The sequence below is a fragment of the Pongo pygmaeus genome, chromosome 22 (assembly GCF_028885625.2).
Source record: "Pongo pygmaeus isolate AG05252 chromosome 22, NHGRI_mPonPyg2-v2.0_pri, whole genome shotgun sequence".
Lineage (NCBI taxonomy): Eukaryota > Metazoa > Chordata > Mammalia > Primates > Hominidae > Pongo > Pongo pygmaeus.
Genome location: NC_072395.2, coordinates 53,027,256 through 53,050,310, shown reverse-complemented (window position 1 = coordinate 53,050,310; position 23,055 = coordinate 53,027,256). Strand labels below are relative to the sequence as shown.

At 43.8% G+C, this 23,055-nt stretch overlaps 1 protein-coding gene across 1 annotated transcript in view; it reads left to right on the top strand.

The window, feature by feature from the left end:
• The window catches only part of DSCAM (DS cell adhesion molecule), an 828,718-nt gene that overhangs the window by 703,050 nt on the left and 102,613 nt on the right, over positions 1 to 23,055 (top strand). The window contains exons 17-19 of the mRNA XM_054468799.2: positions 7,293 to 7,533; positions 9,340 to 9,486; positions 18,473 to 18,628. Coding sequence (XP_054324774.1) covers positions 7,293 to 7,533; positions 9,340 to 9,486; positions 18,473 to 18,628 — 544 coding nt within the window. The remainder of the gene's footprint in view (positions 1 to 7,292; positions 7,534 to 9,339; positions 9,487 to 18,472; positions 18,629 to 23,055) is intronic.

Here is a 23,055-nt window from a genome sequence, read left to right as displayed (position 1 = left end):
GGAGTAAAGTTCAACATGGGAAAAACAATCTCTGTGTGAAAAACCTAACAAGGAGCAGGCATAACCTTCTCTTAGATTTGCACTGCGTTCAAAGGGATTTGAGAAGAGGCAAACAGAAAGCACTCACTTAGGAAAGAAGTCAGTTGTTTGTAAATACATCCTCAAGGATTTCTTTAATTTAAACACATTTCTAAATTTCAACATTTTCCCCTGTGGAAAGGGCTTTGTTTTATTGAGTTCTTAAATAGGAATAGAAGGGAGCCCTTAGTTTTTTTGTTTGTCTTTTGTTTTTTTCCATATGCTTACTTTTCAAAGGACTCCTTTAATTTGTCTTAAGATGACTGGTTACCAGGTGAGATTTGCTGTAAATCTGCAGGTCCATCATCATAAAAACATGTAACCCACCGGCTGACTGAGTAAGTGAGTAAATTCTCTTTCTGGAATCCTTCTTTTAAGAAGGAAAAAAAATGAATGACAGTGTCCAAATAAATTGGCTCATCAGAAGCTATTTTCATCCCTGGTGGGGCCTGGGCAATGAAGCTCAACCCCTCCAAATCCTGCCTCAACCTGTCATCCTTCTGTGTAGGCCAACAGGCTAAGTCCCAGCGCGGAAGCCAACTCTCAGCTTGAATCCACCCTTCCCGGCTGTCACACTGGACTGCTGAGTTCTCCACTTCTGTAGTGGCTAAGCCAGGCTTCTCTTCAACAGCTAAACCATGTGTCTGCAGTCAAGGAATTTCTTCTGACTTCATACCCTTGCTATCAGTCCTTTACCCAGTTAGATTATAAACCTGTACCTGTGATCATTCTTACCCACCTCTTTTTTTGCACCTCATGTGTGTTCAAAACCATTCTCTTCTCCATCTGCAAGAATATCTTCTGAGAACATCCACAGTCTTGAAGCCCCAATTTAGACAGGGGGAAGTAGTAAGTCAGATTTCATTCTGTAGGGTTCCTTGCATTCTAGAGCTTGCAATGACATTCTTTGAAACCACATGTTTCATCGAGAATGGTGGCCACCAGAGGAGGTGGAAGTGATCAGTGAATGCCAATGGAGACCAGGGAGGGAGAAGGCTTCTTGGTGGGAGTGGTCTAGGGAAGAGCCCTGGTGAGCTGGTAGCTGAGCTGGCCTCCAGAGGAGTAGAGGGGGTATTCGTTGAAAGAAGAAGGAAGAACATTTTTTGACAACAGCTTTTATAAGGTGGGAATATGTAAGAGAGTTGGGATCCCCACCCCCTTTCAGGCAGTCAGAGAGGAACCCAGGTGAGCAAGCAACACCCAGGAGGCATTAGTCTTGAGAGATCAGGCAGCGATCAGATCTCACAACAGGTACTACTGAGATAGGGAGACAGAGATCAAAGAGACATGGTCAAAGTGGTTTCCTAGGAAATTTGTCTTATCCAATATTATGCAACTCAGATTCAAAATATGTTTCCAGATCCCTACCTGATTTCTTGTTTTCCTTGTCTTCTTACCCCACCATTAACCTCATTCACTGAGTTTCATGAAAGTGAACCATTATTTCCACCCATGTATCAATTGTTCTACAGTGCTAATTAACAACCTTAATACAGTGTTCTAAAGATCATTTCCCTATAAGGATGTATTCTCTATACCCCAGAAAACCATCTCCCTTTGTTCCAAGTAGACACATGCTCCAAGCAAAGATGTCTAAAGCATCATTCAAAACAATTTTCCAGTAAAGGATCTTATGCACTAATTTGCCTTGGGAATATGAAGCCCACTGCCAGACAAATGGATTCAAGTGTCTCCACTAAGCACACCTTCCACTCCTACTAACTTGTCCATAACTCAGAGTGAGCCTCTAGTGTTATTTTCGAAAACCTGAACCACAGGCCCTAACATTTCTTACACTTAATATACAAAATCCCTACATTTATGGATTTTTTTCAGAGGTTGTTTTAAAATACATCCACAAGGATTTCTTTAATTTAAATACATTTCTAAATTTCAATCTGACTAGTCTATCTACAAATTAATAAAGTAACTTAAACTTTCCCTGAAAGAGTAAGAATTTTTGCTTGCTTTTATGCATAAAAATATACAAATTTCTCTTCATGTGATCTATTAAATTTTCCTCTGATTAGAAACGCCATGTATACTATTACTTTACAAAACTAACAAACTTTGCAAAAGGGTGAAAAGTTCTCTGAGGCTCTATGAGTGGTTAATACCAAATACAACTTTGGAGAATTCCTACCCTGTACTTGCCTTGAGATAGTTGTTTTAAAGTATTTGACCTTTTGTTTCCTCATCTGTAAAGAAGCATACTTATACTGTGTGGGGTTTTTGTGGGAAAGAAAATGAAATAATATACATAAAGCACCAATTACAATGGGAAAAAAAACAGTGTTCAGTAAGTGGAAGTGGAGGTGGTAGAGGTGGTAGTAGTTGTAGTGGTCATTGTGTTGGCATTCATGTTGGTGTTGGGTTAGTGATGGAATGATGGATGGTTTTGGTGATAGTGATGTTGGCACTGGGATTGTGATGGAGTGATGGATGGTTGTGGTGATATTGATGTTGGTGTTGGGATAGTGATGGAGCGATGGATGGTTGTGGTGACAGTGGTATTGGTGTCACGATAGTGATGGAGCGATGGATGTTGTGACAGTGGTGTTGGTGTTGGGATAGTGATGGAGTGATGGATGGTGGTGGTGGCAGTGGTGTTGGTGTTGGGATAGTGAAGAAGTAATGGATGGTGGTGGTGATAGTGATGGTGGTATTGGGATAGTGATGAAGTGATGGATGGTTGTGGTGATAGTGATGTTGGTGTTGGGATAGTGATGGAGTGATGGATGGTTGTGGTGATAGCATTGTTGGTGTTGAAATAGTGATGGAGTGATGGATAGTTGTGGTGATAGTGATGTTAATATTGGAATAGTAATGGAGTGATGGATGGTTTTGGTGATAGTTCTGTTGGTGTTGGGATAGTGATTGAGTGATGGATGGTGGTGGTGATAGTGTTTTTGGTTTTGAGATAGTGATGAAGTGAAGCATCTTTTTGGTGACAGTGATGGTGGTAACATCAAGGATGATGATGGAAGTAGTGGAGGTTGAAGTGTGGTTTGTTGGTGAAGTTTGTGATAAATATGGTGGTAAAGTTGGAAGAAGTGACAGAGGTGCTTCTACCATTAGGTTATTTTTATGGCAGTGATGTTGATATTGGTGGTTGTAATGTTGGTGATGTCAGTGGTAGAGATGCTATTGCTGGTGGTGGTGGTGTTCACAGTATTTTTGGCAGAGATGAAGCTGGTAGTGATGATGGTGGTAGAGATGGTAGTAGTGATGGTGGTGGCTTGGCTGTGTGGGGGACCTGAGGGAGTGGCATTGATGTTGGCAGTGGTGACAGTGACCTGCAGAGGTGGTAAGCATTGATTGGTGGTGGTGGTCATCATGGTGGAGGTGCCAGTTAGTGTTGTAATTGAAATAGAAAGATAACCTAGAGATGAGTTAGCACACTACCTTTGTAAAAAACAGCTTTATTGAGATACAGTTAGCATGCCATAGCATTCCCTATTTTAAGTGTATGATTCAGTGGTATTTCATATGTTTACAGAGATGTGCAGCCGTAGCCATAATTGTAAACATTTTCATCACCCCACAGAGAAAGCTCGCAACCACTGGCAGCTGCTCCCATCCTCTCCCACTACCTTTTAAGTCTGTTTTTAAACCTTATAGTTTGGGGACCTGCAAGCTATGAAACTGAAAGTATATGTTCCCTTTATAGGAAACACATCTCACTTCTTCCTCAGGTGCAACAATTTATTCTGCACGAAAACTGTAGATCATATTAGCACCTTGAAAAAAAAAAGATGTAAAAACACTACTACCATCAAATAACTCATAACTCTACTCAATATATTTCATTTCAAAATTGGAATATTAAGAAAAATAGAGGAGAGCTCTCTTGTTTGTTCCTTGTGATATAATCCCTTAACTTACTGTATTCTATTGCACATCTGGAAGAAGAATAACCAAAAAAGCCCTATCTCATTAACAGCCAATTGAAACATGGGCTTAAAAAATAAGACAGTCATCTACTTCTGGGACTTGAGTTCAATAAATAAATTTAGAAACAGAGAAACTATATTGTGAAGGTGTCTAACATAGCATTTGTGGTAGTAAATAAACCTGGAAACAACAATATCCCCAACAAATAAAAAAAGGTTAAATAAAATAAAACATCAATATGATGGAATATGATATTTAAAGACTATGAAGTAAAGATGGGAATATAATCATAATAGCATATTAAATGAAGAAGAAAAACTCAGACACCAAATTGTACAGGCTACAAACACAGCTATGTGGGGCAAAACACTTTACTTTAGATAAATAGACTGAAATGCATCAAAATGTGAATAGAATTGCATTGGATAGAAATGGTGGTTGTTTACTTTTATTATAAAACAAAATGAGATAATTATTCCGCATAATATTTTGCAGATGTATCAACTAAGAAAAAATAAGCTTTATTTTAGAACTCACAGGACTAAAATGTAGTTCTTCTAAGAAAAATGTAAAGAATTTTCTTTTTCTTTTTAACGAAATATTGAAATGGAACAGAACAAAAACACCTGTGTTGTCTATTATACTTAAGCTAGTTAGGATGTGTTTTCACCCATGGAGAGGAAAAAAGGGAAGATTTCTCCATTCTACCTGTACAAACAGATCACAGGTAGGATTAATCCCGCCAAACTGGAGGAACTACAAGTCAGCAAGCAGGTCCCTTCATTCTTGTGGAGGATTTAGCTAAATTGGTGGCTCTATGAAAATACTTTCTCACAGGCATTTGACTTCACTGTCTACTCTTCTTGACCTGACTCCACAGCCCCCATACTGTGAATCCAACTTGCTGTCTTAGGGAGGCTTAAAGCCTCCCTGGGAGCCAGTTGGACAATTAGAATATTTAATGGAAGTAAACTTATTTAAAAAATAATATTATTTTATTTGGGTCACTATAGCTAACATTAAAACACTATGTAAAATAGGGGAAATCTCTTTGTTGGTAAATTTGACTTATAGGTGACGTTTACAGGGAAATTAATTTGATTATTAATTAGGTCACATAAATGCAATTCAGTGGTTGCAGCAAAACAATTTTCACATAGAGTAATTGAATTTTCAAAACATAGAATCTTGAAATCTATTTCTAAACAGTGAGAAAAGCCATAGCTCATCAATGCAGAAGCCAGCACATCTGTGGATTCAGAGGAGCATAGACATTTGTTTATAATAAAAAAGGTATGAGCTCTTCCACCAGGATCTAACTCCGAGCCAACAGATACAAGTAAATAAATGGTTTACGCGACTGTTTCACTGACACCTGCTGGCACCATGAATATACTAAATTAGATTGGCCGTTGGGAAAAGCAAGTGGAGTCTGAGAAAACCATAAATGGAGAAACTTGCTGTGAAAAATAAAAATGATTTTACTGCTCTTGGATAAGTCAGACTTACTACTAATGACAGCCTGAGGCATGGAATCCCCTGGGAAGTTATTATTAGGCAATCCATAAGTGTTTGCTGGATCCATCAATGCTGTTCATCAGCTCAAAACCTTCTTCTGACTTCTCATTGTCTGCCCTCCCCCGGTCACATTTGGCAGGTTTTCAAGGTCTTGCTCCACTCTGTCCGTTCCCTCCTGACTCACCCCTGGGCAGGCTCCACTCACCCCATCCTCCTTCCGCTTCTCTGAGCCCTGCCCCGCCCCCACCCTGCCTGTCAAGCCCACCTGAGCTCTGAGTCTTCCCACCACTTCAGACCACCCACACTCACACTTTCTAGATGCCTGCTGGCCTTCACCTTTTTACCATGCATTTCCACACTTCATAGTTCTCTACAGGTTCTTAAGTGCTTATTTCCTCTCTCCAGGTCGATTATAAGCACTTTCAGGAAGGAGAAAGCTTTCAGAGCCCTGAGAGATCTAGATCCATAGTTTGTACTTAAATGTATGTGTCTATGTGTATATGTATATACATACATATGTACATGTATACATATATACATACACATGTATGTGTGTATGTATACATACACGCACACACATAAACACACATATCTGTTGACTGCCTGAAAGTATGCAAAACCTTTATTCCCTAGAGCCTCATCTTGGTGGCATTCGCATATCTTTTTTTTCTTTTTTTTTTTTTTTTTGAGACTGAGTCTTGTTCTGTCACCCAGGCTGGAGTGCAGTGGCGCAATCTCGGCTCACTGCAACCTCCGCCTCCCGGGTTCAAGTGATACTCCCATTTTAGCCTCCCAGGTAGCTGGGACTACAGACACCCACCACCATACCTGGCTAATTTTTGTATTTTTAGTAGAGATGGGGTTTCACTATGTTGGCGAGGCTGGTCTTGAATTCCTGACCTCAAGTGATCCGCCCGCCTCAGCCTCCCAAAGTGGTGGGATTACAGGTGTGAGCCACCGTGCCCGGCCTTATACCATTCTTGAAAAGGCTCTGGTTTCTAAATGAGTCCTGCACATCAGCCTAAATCCTACTCTGACCTGGTGGACCATCTTCACATCAGCAGGGTGGAGTTAGCACCAGCCTCTCTCTTGCCCCACATTTAATCACCCCCAAATCATTCCAGAATGACTCAGGGCTTCATGAAAGAAATTACCTTCCTATAGGGTGTGCACTCACCTTCCCATGCCAGTTTTCAACCTGGAAACACCGTGATTCTGGGATATTTCCTTAGAATGTAAGCTCCATGAGGACAGGGGTCTTTTGTTTTCTTACATTTCCAAACTCAATTCTGTTCCCTGGTGCCTGCAACAAGGCCTGGCACACAGCAGCGAGCCCGAGAGTCCTTGCTGGGTGCAGGCCTGAGGGTCAGTCTCACCCGGTTGTAACCGTACCTGGAGATGCCACAAACATGATCTGTATTTTGACACTTTCTCGCCAATTAGACAAGTCAACCAGGACAGCATGAAGGACAGAATGAGAGCGCAGGCTCTGGGGCCCAACACCCAGGTTCAGATTCCCCTCCTGCCATGTATAGTCAGGTGACCTCCTGTGTCCATTGATGGTCCAATGGCTCAAAGGGTCAGGGAGGGCTGGATGCATTCACAGGTAAAGGAAGGGTGCCTGGCACAGACCAAGCACTGTACGTGGGTTTGCGGCTGCTACCGGACCACCCCCCCCCCTCCCCCCAGCATCGTGGCGATGACTCCACTTTATTTCTGCTTTCCTACGTGGGTGTGGGCGTTGATTTCGCTCTTGTCCTACCTCAAGACTTCTTTAGTGTGTTCTTTTCTCTCCTGTTTAGGCTCCCAAGAAACATTTGCAAAATGGGATTATCCGTGGCTACCAAATAGGTTACCGAGAGTACAGCACTGGGGGTAACTTCCAATTCAACATTATCAGTGTCGACACCAGCGGGGACAGTGAGGTTTACACCCTGGACAACCTGAATAAGTTCACTCAGTACGGCCTGGTGGTGCAGGCCTGTAACCGGGCCGGCACGGGGCCTTCTTCTCAGGAAATCATCACCACCACTCTCGAGGATGGTAGGTTCGGCCGGGGCCTGGTCGTGGCTTTTCCCTCCGCAAAGATTCCCTCGGGTCTGCCCTGGGGTTCCCCCAACCTCGCACTCCCCCGCCCCCCGACTTTGCAGTGACCTGCAGGGCCTGGGGTCTCGGGTGGAAAAGCCTTCCCTCGTGACCTCGCCCACCCTGCTGATTCGCCCCACTGGGGCAGGGCTGGATTGCAAAGCCAGCAAGTCCCTCCCTTTTCAGACTCTTCCTCATTCATTTCAGGTACAAGAATTGGGCTTTTCTGGAGTGAAAACAAGGCTCTGTCTATTACTGCAGAAGTCTCACGAGAATACAGAAGTGCTATTTGCTAAAAAACTTTCTCCCAAATGTTAAGAAACTTTTTTAATTTATTATTTTTTTTATTGCTTCCTATTTTCAAGCATTCTGAGCACAGAGAAAAGGAATTTTCAGATCACACAGTGATCGATCGCCCCCTAGCGGCCGAGATAAATTAATTAGCCCCTTCCACCATGACACTGAGAATAACCCAGAAGCTCAAATTTCCAGTACTGGTTGAAAATAGAAAACCCTGGTATCCAGAGGCACAGTGTTTTAGGCAGAAAGTTAAGATATGGGGTTATTTGTAGCAATAAGTGGTAGCTTTGAAGGCAGGAAGCTGGCACTACATTTACCCCTTGTGCAGTTAGCCATTTGATCATAGATTTTTTTTTTTTTTTTGAGACGGAGTCTCGCTCTCTCTCCCAGTCTGGAGTGCAGTGGTGCGATCTCAGCTCACTGCAAGTTCCGCCTCCCGGGTTCACGCCATTCTCCTGCCTCAGCCTCCCGAGTAGCTGGGACTACAGGCGCCCACCACCACGCCCGGCTAATTTTTTGTATTATTAGTAGAGACGGGGTTTCACCGTGTTAGCCAGGATTGTCTCGATCTCCTGACCTCGTGATCTGCCTGCCTCCGCCTCCCAAAGTGCTGGGATTACAGGCGTGAGCCACCGCGCCCGGCCCTTGATCACAGATTTCAGGAAGGAGATAGGACTTGCACCTGTATTTTCTGACAATTTTTGCGAGGAGAGGAGTCTTCAATGACTTGCAGCCTGAACACTGGAATTGTCTATCTTCATAATTGCAACAGTCGTTAAATATTCCTTTGTTTTTGCTTCAATGCTCATTTTTCATTAAGATGCGTGTCTCAGCCAGTATTTTGCACCCCCCTTCCTAGCGCCAACATTTAAGGTTTACAAAAGCTCAGTACTAAAAATACTTTCAATATTCTTCTGACCTGTCTCCTCGTCTATGGTCTGTCTTCCCTCTAGGGAAAGGGATGAGGATGAGACAGGAGAAACCTATGATTATATTTCTACTTTTTAGCACTTTACAGTGGTTCAGCTTCCAGTTTATATGCCAGATATTACTAAATACAGAGGTACTGTACTCTATAAAGTAAATGCAACTTAAAGAAGTAAATTCCAAGAGTAAGGGGGAAATAAATCAGACAAACAATGATTTTCTACTCAGGCAATAAAATTAAGAAGGGTACACAACTCAAGTCCCAATAACTGTCCTAAAAGTAAAGAAACTAAGTTGGAAAGAGAGACAGACTATGGAATCCATTAGAATATATGCATTGATTCATGATATTTTACTGAGTACGGAGTTATCATAAGATTTATCCAGAGAAGTGATCTTTGTTATTTTTTCTTTCATTTTGGGGTTGAGTGCAATTTTTTGCTTGCATATTGAAATATTAAAATATGTTGCTTTTTCAGTATTGCTTTGCTCATAAACCACCCACAGTTATTACAGATTCTAATTATTTGATTTCAGTGCCCAGTTACCCCCCTGAAAATGTCCAAGCCATAGCAACATCACCAGAAAGCATATCAATATCCTGGTCCACACTTTCCAAGGAAGCCTTGAATGGAATTCTCCAGGGGTTCAGAGTCATTTACTGGGCCAACCTCATGGACGGAGGTAAGAGGACTAAACCAGGACTTTGGGTTTGCCTCCAGAGAATGCATGATGGAATTTGCAGACCCCTCCTAGTTCCTAACAAGGGGCTCAGGATATGGAGGGTACCTCTTTATCAATAGACACTTTCCCCTTTTCTGTCATCCCTCATCTGACATTTGAACAGGTCTCTCTGTTTAAAACATCACATACCTTCTAAACTCAAGTTGAAGCCTAGGCAGGGGCAGCACTTGGGAAATTTCAACATGGATGTATTTTCCTAATTATGAGTGTCTATGTCAAGGCTCTGCAGGCAGCACCAAAACCTCCATCTCTATCTAGAACATTCTGTGTAATATGTATTCTAAAATGTTGGCCTCTTCCTATTTCCCAAATAGAACTCAGTGGGGAAACGTTAAAGTTCCTATAGTTGTGCTGTAAGTGGGTGTGGGAAGAGTGCCCAGGCACATGGAGTGGGGTACTCAGGAGGGGGCCAGGAAGTTCAGAGCCCCCCCATTTTGTCTCCTGTTTCTCTTTCTCCTCTTCCTTCCCCTTCTCCTCCTCTCTCTTTTCCTTGTTCTTTATTGTGTGTGTGTGTGTGTGTGTGTGTGTGTGTGTGTGTGTGTGTGTGTATTTCAAGTGGTAGGGCAAAATTTTCCTGTTTGTTTAGGGCAAGACTTTGAATAAATGACTTTCTCAAGTGGCCATAAGATTGGGGCCACAAGTTTCTTGGTGCGACACCTCAGTGTCTTCACCCTCAGGCTGAGAGTGGTGCCCACCAGGCTGGGCCGGGCTGCGTGAGTGTGCTGGGGCAGAGCCAGGCTGCAGCCCCCAATAGGAAAGGCCTCTGGAAGTCTGCTCACTGTCTCTGTCCCAAGCCTGGGGGGCCCACACCTGACTCCTCCCCTGCCCTCCATTTCCAGCCCCCTCCTGCGGCCCCTGTCACTGGACAGTACCTTCCCTCTTGTTTGGGGTTTCTTTTCTTTTTTTGAGACAGGTTCTCCCTCTTTCACCCAGGCTGGAATGCAGTGGCACGATCTCAGCTCACTGCAACCTCCACCTCCCCGGGCTCAAGCAGTTCTCTTGCCTCAGCCTCCCAAGTAACTAGGATTACAGGCATGCACCACCACGGCTGGCTAATTTTCAGTATTTTTAGTAGAGATGGGGTTTCGCTGGCTTGGCCAGGCTGGTCTTGAATTCCTTGCCTCAAATGATCTGCCCGCCTTGGCCTCCCAAAGTGCTGGGATTACAGGTGTGACCCACCACGCCCAGCCTGGGGCTTCTTTCAGCCCCTCTGACTGGGTGTGATCCCTGATGAGTGCTCACCTCTAATTTTGGGCAAATGCAGTCAAAGACCTATCCCTTCCCTGCTCAGGACCACCTGGATCTGTTCTACCAGGCATTCCCCTGTCCTCATGCAGGTAAACATAGGGCCCCACAGGTGGCAGGAGCCTCCATGGTTGGTGCAACAGTAAAGGCAAGAAGACACATGAGCAGCACAAGCATTACTGGCTCAGCGAGTACAGGCCTTTGAGCCTTAGCTCTGCATGTCCCTAACTGGATGTGTTTCTCAGGACTGAGACCAGACCTCATGCCTTTGTTGCCACATGTAGTACTTGGAGCAGTACCAGCCATGGGAGGCGATCTAGAAGGACCCCCCCTTGGTCCTGCAGTAGACACATTTGCCAAACACCCACTCGACACTGAGCTCATGGGAAACACCAAGGTTGCTGTGTCTGTCCCTGTGGAGGTTCCAGACCAGTGACTAAGGGAGATGCTAATGAATACGGAACCACAGACCCAAGAAGGGACAGCCCCACAGAAAGGTAGATTTAAGTAGATGATTCTGTAACACCTTCACCCCTCCCACCTAAAGACAAAGTTTAAAAACACTACAGAGTAGAGAGCAATGAAAATTTGCAAAAGTCATCTATTTTATGGACAAAATACCATAGGATATCATTACATATGTTTCTTCTGATTTCTACTCCTTATATTAGGCGGATGAAATTAAATACCCTTAATGTTCTTCAAAAGTCAGTGTTATGCTAAGATGTCTCTTCTGTTCTTGTTGGAAATATTTCCAGAATCCAGTGGTGACTTCATCCACATCACCCATATTTTCTAAGCTCACTCACATTTGCTAGCATTGCCTGCTGGCATCTTCATTCTAAAATGAAAGATATGGCTTCATACCTTTAAAGCTTTGAAAACTTGAATATTCAAAAACATAATTCTTTGAATAAAGAAATGCTTGGGAGTGTGCATGCAGCTTTTTAAAGATACTTTCACTCATGGGATTAAAATCAAAGTGATGAGATAAATGTGCAATGTAGAAGTCTGCACTTCATTTCCGAAAGATAAGCAAGAAACCTTCAGAAACACGAACCTGCCTGCGAATGGTCACTCCTCCTGCTACCTGAGAGATTTCGTTTATGAAGCAGGTCAGTTCACGGGGCTACTGGACCCTTTCGCACAAACTCCTCAGACTGTGGCCTCCGGGGCTGACTGGATTCCCATAGACATTGAGCAGGAAGTGACTGCTGACCAACACCATATACACGTGCGCACGCACCGCACATACACACACCCCACACCATGCCACACATACACACCTCACATACATCACATACCACACCACACCCACACATATCCCACACTCACCACACACCACACCTCACACACACCCCACACCTCACACACACCCCACATACACATGCACACCCACCACACATACACACACCCCACATACACCACACACCATACCACACATACACACCTCACATACATCACATACCACACATATCCCACACTCACCACACACCACACCTCACGCACAACACACATACACATGCACACCCACCACACATACACACACCCCACATACACCACACATACCACACCACACACACCACACATACAGACACCACACATACAGACACCACACACACACCCCACATACAGCACACACACCACACCACACACACCACACATACAGACATCACACATACACACCACACACACACCCCACACACCACACCACACACATCACACCACACACACCACACATACAGACACCACACATACACACCACACACACACCCCACATACACCACATATCACACCACACACACATCCCTCATATACTACACGCCACATGACACACAGCCCTCATACACATACACAAACCCCACATACATCACCCACCACACGACACACACTCCATATATACCACATACCACACCACACGTACACAAACACCACATACACCTATGAAAGGAAAATATGTTTTTGGCCCCCAAAATCACTAAGGAAAAGTCAAGCTGGAAACTGCTCAGGGCCAACCTGCCTCCCTTTCTATTCAGAGTCATCCCTCTGCTCACTGAGATAGATGCACATCTGATGGCCTCCTTTGGAAAGGCTGATCAGAAACTCAAAAGAATGCAACCCTTCCCCTCTCACCTACCTGTGACCTGCAAGTCCCCTCCTCACTTCCAGTCTTCCTGCCTTTCCTTCAGGTTGTCCTGCCTTCCAGACCGAACCAATGTACTTCTTACCTATATTGATTGATGTCTCATGTCTCCCTAAAATGTATAAAACCAAACTGTGCCCCGACCACTCTGGGCAAGTGTTGTCAGGACCTCCTGAAGCTGTGTTGTGGGTACGTCCTCAACCTTCGCAAAATAAACTTTCTAAATTAACTGAGACCTGCCTCAGCTTTTCAGGATTCACATACCACACCACACACACCCCACATACACCATGTATCACACCACACGTACACACCACACATACACACACCACATACCACACCACACATCCCACATACACATGCATACACACACCACACATACATACACACACACACACCACACACTACACACACACTACACACACACCACACACCACATACCACAACCCCAGGCACATCTCACATACACCACACACCACACCACACACACCCCATATACACCACGTACCACACCACACATACAAACCACACACACCCCACATACACATGCACACACACCATACATACACATCACACACACACCCCACATACACATGCACACACACCATACATACACATCACACACACACCCCACATATACATGCACACACACCATACATACACCCCACATACACCGCACACCACACCACACGTACACGCACCACACATACCACGCATACACATACCCCACATACACTGCACACTATGCCACACATACAGACCACAGACACCACACATACACACAGCCCACATATACTGCACACCACATGACACATACACACAACACACAACACACATATGCACCCCGCATACACCACACACCATACCACACATACCCACACATACACCACACACCACACCACACATACACCACGTATCACACCACACGCACACCACATACACACCCCCCACATACACATACCCCACATACACCACACACCTCACCACACATATACACCACACACTCACCACACACACCTCACATACACCACATACCACACCACACATACCCCGTATATGCCACACACCACACATACACAAACCCCACATACACTACACACACTCTGCATACACATGCACACACACACCACACACACCCCCAATACACCACACACTACACTGCACACTACACCACACATACACACACACCACACCACGCACACCCCACACACACCCCCCACATACACCACTCACCACACCACACATCACACAACACACAACACACCCCATGCTACTCACAACGTATATCGCATACACACACCACACACACACACCATACACACACACCACACACACAGGCACACACACACCATGCACATCACATACCAGAAACACCACACACACACCCCACATGTTCACACAGGCTGAGAGGGGCAAATATTGTTACTACCACTGTAATTAGCAATAGCCCGAATACTTTCCAAAATATATCTAAGAAAGACTTCTGTTGTTAATGTGATCAGATGATATAAAACTGGTTAGTATATTTGATAGGGAAGGTTAAATAAACAATATTTTGATGAATTTTCTGATTATTTTTTTCACGGTCAGAAAGTTAAACCATGGTTAAGGCCTGACAGAAACAATTTGTTTGAGATTGCCAGGAAAATTGTATCCTTTGAAAAGTTACCGTTTTCCTCTGAATTTTTGCTACCTTCCATCTCATCCATCTTTCTTCATGGTAAAAATGGTACATTCTGAAAGGACGCAACAATTCGGTGCCAACTGGAGTGTGTGGGCAGCTGGGGCTTGCTTCAGAAGCTGTTCCCACACCTATTGTTTTCTGCCTTAAAACCCTCTGAGAATGAGGCAAGATATAAACACACAAAACTATTTTGTTTAAAACAAAATTTGTAATAGAAAAAATCTGATATCTAAATTTATTTTATATATATTTTTAATTTTATTTCACTCATGACCTCAACTGAACAATACACTTCAGTTAATGTGTGTGTGTGTGTGTGTGTGTGTGTCTGTGTGTGTATGTGTGTGTGTGTATTAAACAGCCCTACAGGGGCATGAAAGCTAGACTGTAGAAATTCATGTTTAAAAAGAAAAAGCGTTAAAAAGAATGGCAAACTAAACACTCAGTTTTGTATCTGGCTTTCTTTTTTTTCATTCTTTGCTTTTTATTTCTTCCATATCTGCTAGTCAACCAGTATCTGTCATCGGGAAAATAGCCTTTCTTCACAGTCTATGAGGCGTTCTAGCAGATAGAGCAAACTGTGGCTCAGGTAGTTTTAGAAATCTTAAAATTGGGGTCTTGACTGCCTTCGTCTTCATGGTTCATGATAAATTAGTTAATCAAAATAACTGGAACCGGCTAATGAGTAAACATCCAAATGTTAATTCTAATTAGTATATTAACTATTAGCATTTTTAATCATTTTGAGTGTTTGCTTTTTTTTTTTTTTTTTTTGAGATGGAGTCTCGCTCTGTTGCCCAGGCTGGAGTGCAGTGGTGCAATCTCGACTCACTGCAAGCTCCGCCTCCCAGGTTCACGCCATTCTCCTGCCTCAGCCTCCCGAGTACCTGGGACTACAGGTGCCCGCCACCACACCAGGCTAATTTTTTGTATTTTTAGTAGAGATGGGGTTTCACCGTGTTAGCCAGGATGGTCTCGATCTCTTGACCTTGTGATCCACCCGCCTCGGCCTCCCGAAGTGCTGGGATTACAGGCATGAGCCACGATGCCCAGCCAAGTGTTTGCTCTCTTTAAGAAGATCAGAGAGGCCAGGTTGTCCTTCTCCCTCCCCAACAGGCTCCTCTTCTTCATTCTGTCTGATTCAAGAGTTGCATGGCCAGAGGGTCACAGTTTTCTCCTGTATTGTGAAATGATCCTACTTTTTCTGTGAGGTGGACACCCTGCACTCTTGGGAAAAAAAGACCTTCATCAAAGTCTCATAACCAGCTCCCAGCACCCTGCCCTGACCAGCCCCTCCCCTCAGCTGTATTTTTATTGATTGTGTGTGTATATATCTGTAGGGATGTATGTGTGTGATCTTTGACAGTGAAGTTTCTAAATCTGAAAAGATCTGAATGAGTTCTATATTTAAAGTTTGTCCATTAGCATATGAGTTTTTAATTAGTTTGTTTAAAGATAGGGTCTGGCTCTGTCATTCAGGCTGGAGTGCAGTGGCACAATCACAGCTCACTGCAGCCTCCAGTTCCTGGGCTCCAGCGATCCTCCCACCTTGGCCTCCCAAGTAGCTGGGACCACAGGCATGAGCCATCATGTCTGGTTACATTTGGGTTTTTATCCTAATCCAAAAGATTTATGTGAAATATATTCAGGAAAAGGAATATAATTGAATATGGAAAGACCCATCCTTCAGAGATGAGAATTTCCAATCCATCTGGGACAACCAAGGATTGATATTTTGACTGCCTGGTGACCACACATGTGCAGACATTCTCCTCATTTTTGTAAGCCCTCCATTGAGATTTCCAAATTGTGACCTCTAACAGCTGGCACCCTGCTGGCCTCCCTAGAAGACAGGAGTCCAAAGGCCTGTCTTAGGCCCATCCTCGCCCTGCTCCCTCCTCAGCAAAGCCCCAGCCTACAGAATTGTCTGCTTCTGGTGGTCCCAGGCCTTCGGCTCCGACTGGAGCCTGGACTGTGGGAGCCACATGGAGCCCCTTTACCCCTCTTCTTGCAACTCCTAGAAGGCACAGGGGCTCTCTGGCATGTGAGCGACAGGCCTCAGCCATCCCATGCAGTATTTGCCATTCTCCTTTAATGCTGTATCCATTCCACATTGATCTTTTTGGTGACAAAAAAAAGACTAACAAAAGATGTTCCACAGTCATCATAATCACAAAATACATGGCTATTCATTTGTGAACTTCTGTGCAATATCCTGGACACACGAGAAAAGAAAAACAATGAGCGGGAAGGAAAACCAAGACAGGCAAAAAGCAAAAGCCCGTTTAATCTAGCCGACAGGACGACTCGTGGGTGCCTCCATTTTCAGCCCATTTTCTGCTTTTTCCCAGAGCAACTGAGGAGAGCAGCTGAGATCCACGGCCTGTGCCCTCAGCCACTGTGCTGGGCTCCTTGATCCTCTCTGCCCCTCGACTTCCTTGTCTGTAAAATGAATGGGTTGCAAAAGTAATTGAATAACTCTGCTGGTTGTATAAGTTACTATCTGTACTTAGAAGAGCATAGCGCTGGCACCTAGGCAGGCATGCATGTCACATCCACTCCCTATATGGAGGCCAGGGAGAGTGAGAGGCATTGACGAGCAACTGGATTGTTCTCTAAATGTAGCCAAAGCAGACCTGTTCAACAAGGAACTCCCCGGACCTGCTGGTCTCTTGGGGTAACTGGCCTGCTCTGGATACCAATGTGTCGCTGACAGCCCCTTCCCCTAGGGGAACAGTTCTCAGGCCCTTCTCATGCTCTGAAGGTGACTCATTTCAAAACCCATCAGCCAAACACCAAGGAAGTACTTAGCACATCATTTGTAAGTTTTCTCAAATTACCGTGTATCATATGCTGGAGATGAGAGCGCATAGTGTTCCATCTGTGAATATTATTAGTTGATCCCACTCCTGAAAGTGAAGCATTTTTAGCTGACACCAAGTTTCTGACACATGAGCATGTCACTTCAGGATTGAAGCTGAGAGGAGTTCACTCCAGGTAAGAGGGGTTGGCTGAGCCACTCAGTTCAGGTGTATCTTTTTCTTATTTAAATATGTTATCTTTTCAGCTTTATTAAGGTATAACTGACAAATAAAAATTGCGTATATTTCAGGCATGCAGCTTGTTTTGATGTATGTATCCAATGTGAAATGCTTGCCACAATCAAGCTAATTAACAGCAGGTCCACCATCTCACATAGTTGCCATTTTCTTCCTCCACCCCCAAATGATACAAAGTTTCAGTTATGCAAGATGAATAAGTTCTGGAGATCTAAGGTACAAAGTGGTGACTATAGTTAAAGACACTGTCTTATAGACTTGAAACTTGCTGAAGAGGGTAGATCAGATATTTAAGATGAAGTTAGGTACTTAAAAATACATGTATGTTAAAGTAGAGCTTGTTTAAAATAACAATAAAACCCCTCAGCTTGCAGAAGCTTCCTAACAAATAGTTAGCAGTGGGGCTGCCGAGTATGCAGCGTGTGTGTGTCGCCCTAAGTGTGCTGCTAGGGGTGCAGGGGACATTCCTCATTAGCACCTGTTGAAGGATGAGTGGCAGCCCTGGTGCTGGCCTTGGGTTGATAACACTTAACTTGGAGCGAATTGCTTCGTTTTCCAGACCAATATTCTGCCTTGTGTTCTGGAGCAGTTTGGTGTGAATGTTCTTTTCCAAAGGGCCACATGACACCGTGAGCTCACAGGGTGACTGTGCACAGTCCCTTTGAGAATTCTCGTGTCCAGATGATGGCTGGATGGGTGATGGCATGGCACAGGGACAGTCAGTGGGAACAGTGCGAAAAATGAGCAGAAATGGGCTCAGAAGTGGGATTTTGTTTTCTTGTTCTTGTCCTGCAGAGCTGGGTGAGATTAAAAACATCACCACCACACAGCCTTCACTGGAGCTGGATGGGCTGGAAAAGTACACCAACTACAGCATCCAGGTGCTGGCCTTCACCCGCGCAGGAGACGGGGTCAGGAGTGAGCAGATCTTCACCCGGACCAAAGAGGATGGTGAGAGACGGGTGGGCGGCGGGTCCCAGCAATTGCTGGAAGGGCTGGGTCACAGAGAGCTCACTTGCCTTTACCCTGCAGTTCATCAGGCTATTCTCAGTGCAAACCTTTGCTGCCCTCCCAAAATATCCCAGTGCAATTCAGACCATTAACTTCCTCTCTTGCCTTTGCTTGATGTGTCTAATCCATTGCTTCTTCTTCCTCTATATTTTTTCTTCTTTCTTTTCTTTTTTTTTTTTTTTTTTTTGGCCAAGTATTATTGTACATAAAAACTCATTTTATCCTAGAGCTGTAATACTTGTCATACATGTTTTGTATCTTGTTAGAATAATTTTAGTAGCTATTCAGCTATTAGTGTAAGCTCTGATTAAATCCATCCTTCCACTTCTTGAAAATTATGTAAAGACTGAAGTTCTATTATTCTTTGCCAGCTGAATCACTTTAGAATAAGTCCTTAATTTGAGAACTTCATGTTAATTTTTTTTAATTCTTGCAAGAATTCATGGTGATTTAGTAAAAATTTAAATTGCTGCTCATTTTGTTCTACAACAATAATTCTTGCTGTTCCTTACAATTTGGATTGGGTTATGTGACTATTACCCAAACGTACAAAAACCATACAACAAAGATTCTGTATTATTTTAAGGGAAGCTCTGAGGGGCCTTAGCCAAGCCTGTTTAAGGAACAGATAAGTTCTGATAAATACTACTGTGGTAGTGAGAAAAGTAGCCTCCACCTTAATAAAGGAAGGAGCAACTGATGTCAAATTGATGCCCACGTAGAACCTTCCCAAAATATTCCAGCACAGAAGTATACATTGAGATGAGACATTAGCAGACCTAAATGCTGTGCTGGATTGTCTCTGCAACTTTTGTCTTCTTGCCGGGACTCTGTTCCCCAAGCAGTATAGGTGCGGGAAAGCTGTTGGCCATTGCTGGTCACCTCCTGTGTACGGGCAGGTTTGAGGTCTATGCTATCTCCACCACTACTAGAGTATCAAAAATGCTGTTATTCTATCCCATATCTGCTCTGATGGAAGCAAAGAACACCTGCTCAGGGGCCATGATACGCTCTTCTCTTCAGCCTTTCTGCCCCTGACAATGACTCCCTGTTATTCTGAGCCTGCCATCTTCCACCTCACTCTCTGCTCTCACCTTGGCAAGCCAGGCCTTGCTCCTCTGAGCAGCCCCAGGCATCCACTCTCACCTGGTGTTTTTGCTGCCTCTGTAGCCCTTCTCACATTATAATGTCTACACCCAAACTAATCCTCATTTGCTTTAGTTTTTTTCTAAAATGCACAGGTAGTTCTTCCAGGGAATGTGCAGGTGTCAGCCAGTTCTGCTCTAAGAAAATGGATTATTTAGGGAAATCTAAGGTTCAAATGTAATGCCATTAGGAAGTCACACATCAATAGAGATATGTAGAAAGCCAAGTCCTGAGTGAAGACAGCCATAATTTAATTTTTTAAAAATGTAACAGACAAAGAGCTGTGCAAATGCTGGCTCTGTCGCCTGCTGCCCGTGGGTCTTTGGGCACCTTACCTAAGCGTCTCTGAACTGGATGGTCCTCAGGGACAATCTGCTGTAGCAAAATCAGACTGCACAGAACCGATGCATGAGAGCTGAAGTGGTGTCTGAAAACACCTGCTTGCCACAGAGTGGGATGCTTCCTGACGCTCAATATTTGATTATTTGCTATCCACTCCTTCAGAGTAGGGGTGAAATACTCCTTTTTACATTGCTAAGCAATAATGCAAATGTCACTGGAATTATTATTTAAAGAGCAAATTGATCATCCACAAAATGTTTTGCATCTGCATTTTTAGAAGAATGTACAGAAATCCAATAAGAAGGGAAGGCTCTTCACAGATCCTTATTAACTCACAATTTTAGATCAATTTTTAATTAATATTCTAGTTTTGAGAACCATAGAGTTCTGTCTCAAAACTTGACCCCAAGGCCCAAGGTCTAATTTGTCAATCAATTATGCTTTGCTTTTGTCTCCAGTGCTGATAGTGTATGGAGCTGGGATTGACTATGGAAAACCCTGCCTTGGGTACCCCAGTTACCCCAAGGAAGATGCCATGAATCCCACTTTTGCTGGTGGTATGGGACAACGACTATGCAGAACTGAGTGTCAGTATTTCTTTAGGATAAGTCTGCATTTTCAAAAAGAAGTGGAGTGGTGGATCACTTGAGGCCAGGAGTTCGAGACCAGCCTGGCCAACATGGTGAAACCCTGTCTCTACTAAAAATGCAAAATTAGCCGGGTGTGGTGGTGGGCACCTCTAATCCCAGCTACTCAGGAGGCTGAGGCAGGAGAATCACTGGAACCCAGGAGGCAGAGGCTGCAGTGAGTTGAGATCGTGCAACTGCACTCCAGCCTGGGTGACAGAGCGAGACTCTGTCTCAAAAAGAAAAAAGAGGTGGAGTGAAGATTGGGTGGAAGAAGAGAAAAACTAGAATAATATCACTTTATCTCCCAGGTTCACATGAAAAATTCAATAATTTAGAAATGGTGAAGAATTGTGTCAACCACTTTTGTAGACTCAATACCTAATTAGGCATTTCAGCAGTTTACAGAATTAAATGCAATTTTATTTATCTGATTGGAAGAAGGGACAAAGTCCAATTCAGAGAACAAATGCACAGTCGAATTGATTACAGATCCTGTTTATACTTCAATGAGAAAGCTTTGTAATTTTGAAGTTTGGATTACACTTACAATTTCGATTAAATTGTATAAAAATACAGATAGATGTCCAGTAAAATAATAATTACCAACATTTGCTCAGTTCTTTCTCAATAAGGTACTATTTTAGGCTCAGGTTGAAGTTTCAGCATTTATCAGTCTTCTTGCAAGCAAAGAAAGATGGCTACATTAACAGTGAGCATCCGATTCAGTTGTCTATGCCAGACACACGTCCTGTACCAGTCTTCCTAATCTAGGAAGCCTGGAGGCTTAAACTGTGTTATTAGGTCACTGGTCATACTAAAAAGAGAAACTTAACCCTAATAAAGGCAAAAATTTACTTTTGCAAGGGATTATTTGCAATAGAAATATTTGTTTAGAGGACAAGTCTGTGCTTGTTCTCTAAAGCTGGTTTCTCTACCTCTATCTAAAGATTCTTGGGCTCATAGACATAGTCACAGCTCCATGGACACATTCTCATGTCTGTGGTCATAATCTCAGGGCCATGGACATAGTCTCTTACCCATAACTATAGTCTCCGGTGCATGGACATATTCTCATGCCTGTAGTCAGAGTCTCAGGGCCATGGATATCATCTTTTATCCATAAATATAGACTCAGGTGCGTGGACATATTTTTTGGGGTCTGTGACTACTGCTCACAGTTCACGTTCTCTTTCCAGGACTGCTCAATCAATGAGAACTTGTACCCCTGTTATGGCTGCAGAAACACAAAGGATGACTTGGTGATCTGGCTTTCTGTTTTTGAGCACAAGAACAACTAATCCTGACTTCTAAAAACAGTTGTGAAATCCTGATGCCATTTTATTTGCCAATACTATAATACGAGCCAAGCCGTAAGGAAAGAGAACACAAACAAAATGCAATCTATTAATCTTCCAATTGCTATTTTCATTCTGAAGGCAAAAGCTAGTTTCAGCCTTGATCCCTTTACACAAGAGTAAACTTTGCGTATGTATCGATAGAGATAGTTAAGTTCAAATATTTACTGAACACATCACTAATGCACATAACTCTGAAGGCACATGTGAGAGGGCCAGCAGCAGGTGTAATATGTGATGTCTACTCGCTCCCCACCGTCAATTAGCAATCTCATTGGGAGGAGATCTGAAAGTAGAGCTAAGAGGAAGCAAAAAAATAAGCTGACATCCGGATACCTCTGAATCTTCTGACCACCCATACTTTGAGCCATACATACTTGTGAAGGTGTGGATAGTGTGTGCCTGTGACGTGTGCTGGGGTGACTATGTGACCACACCTCAGTAGACCTGAAGGGGGGTAGATTGCATGTTGTGTTTGCATAGCCACCAGTGGTGCTGCCCCTCAGTAGACACTGGGAAGTACTGCCAATCAACACTGCTTAAGATTCCAGTGCACTACAGCCTGTGGTAGTGTGCCCTGTGCAGTGGCAGGTATACCAGCAACACGATGGACAAGATGTCCTAGAAGAGATTCTACCACATGGTTTTCCACACTCCCTCCACTGCAGTGGATCCCAAACTAGGTTCTTACCTCCAACTAGGTGGGCCTCAGCGGTGCCCAGTGCTAAGCAAGAGGCCCAGTGGGAGACTCCATTCTCTCCCTGACCCCAGCTTCAAGGGCCACCACAGTTCCACTTGTGTTATGTGCTGGGTTTCCACATGATGGTTTGGTTAAAGGATCAGTCAAACATTTAAAGAATGTTTGAACACTCTTGCTCTAGTGAGAGGAAAGGCC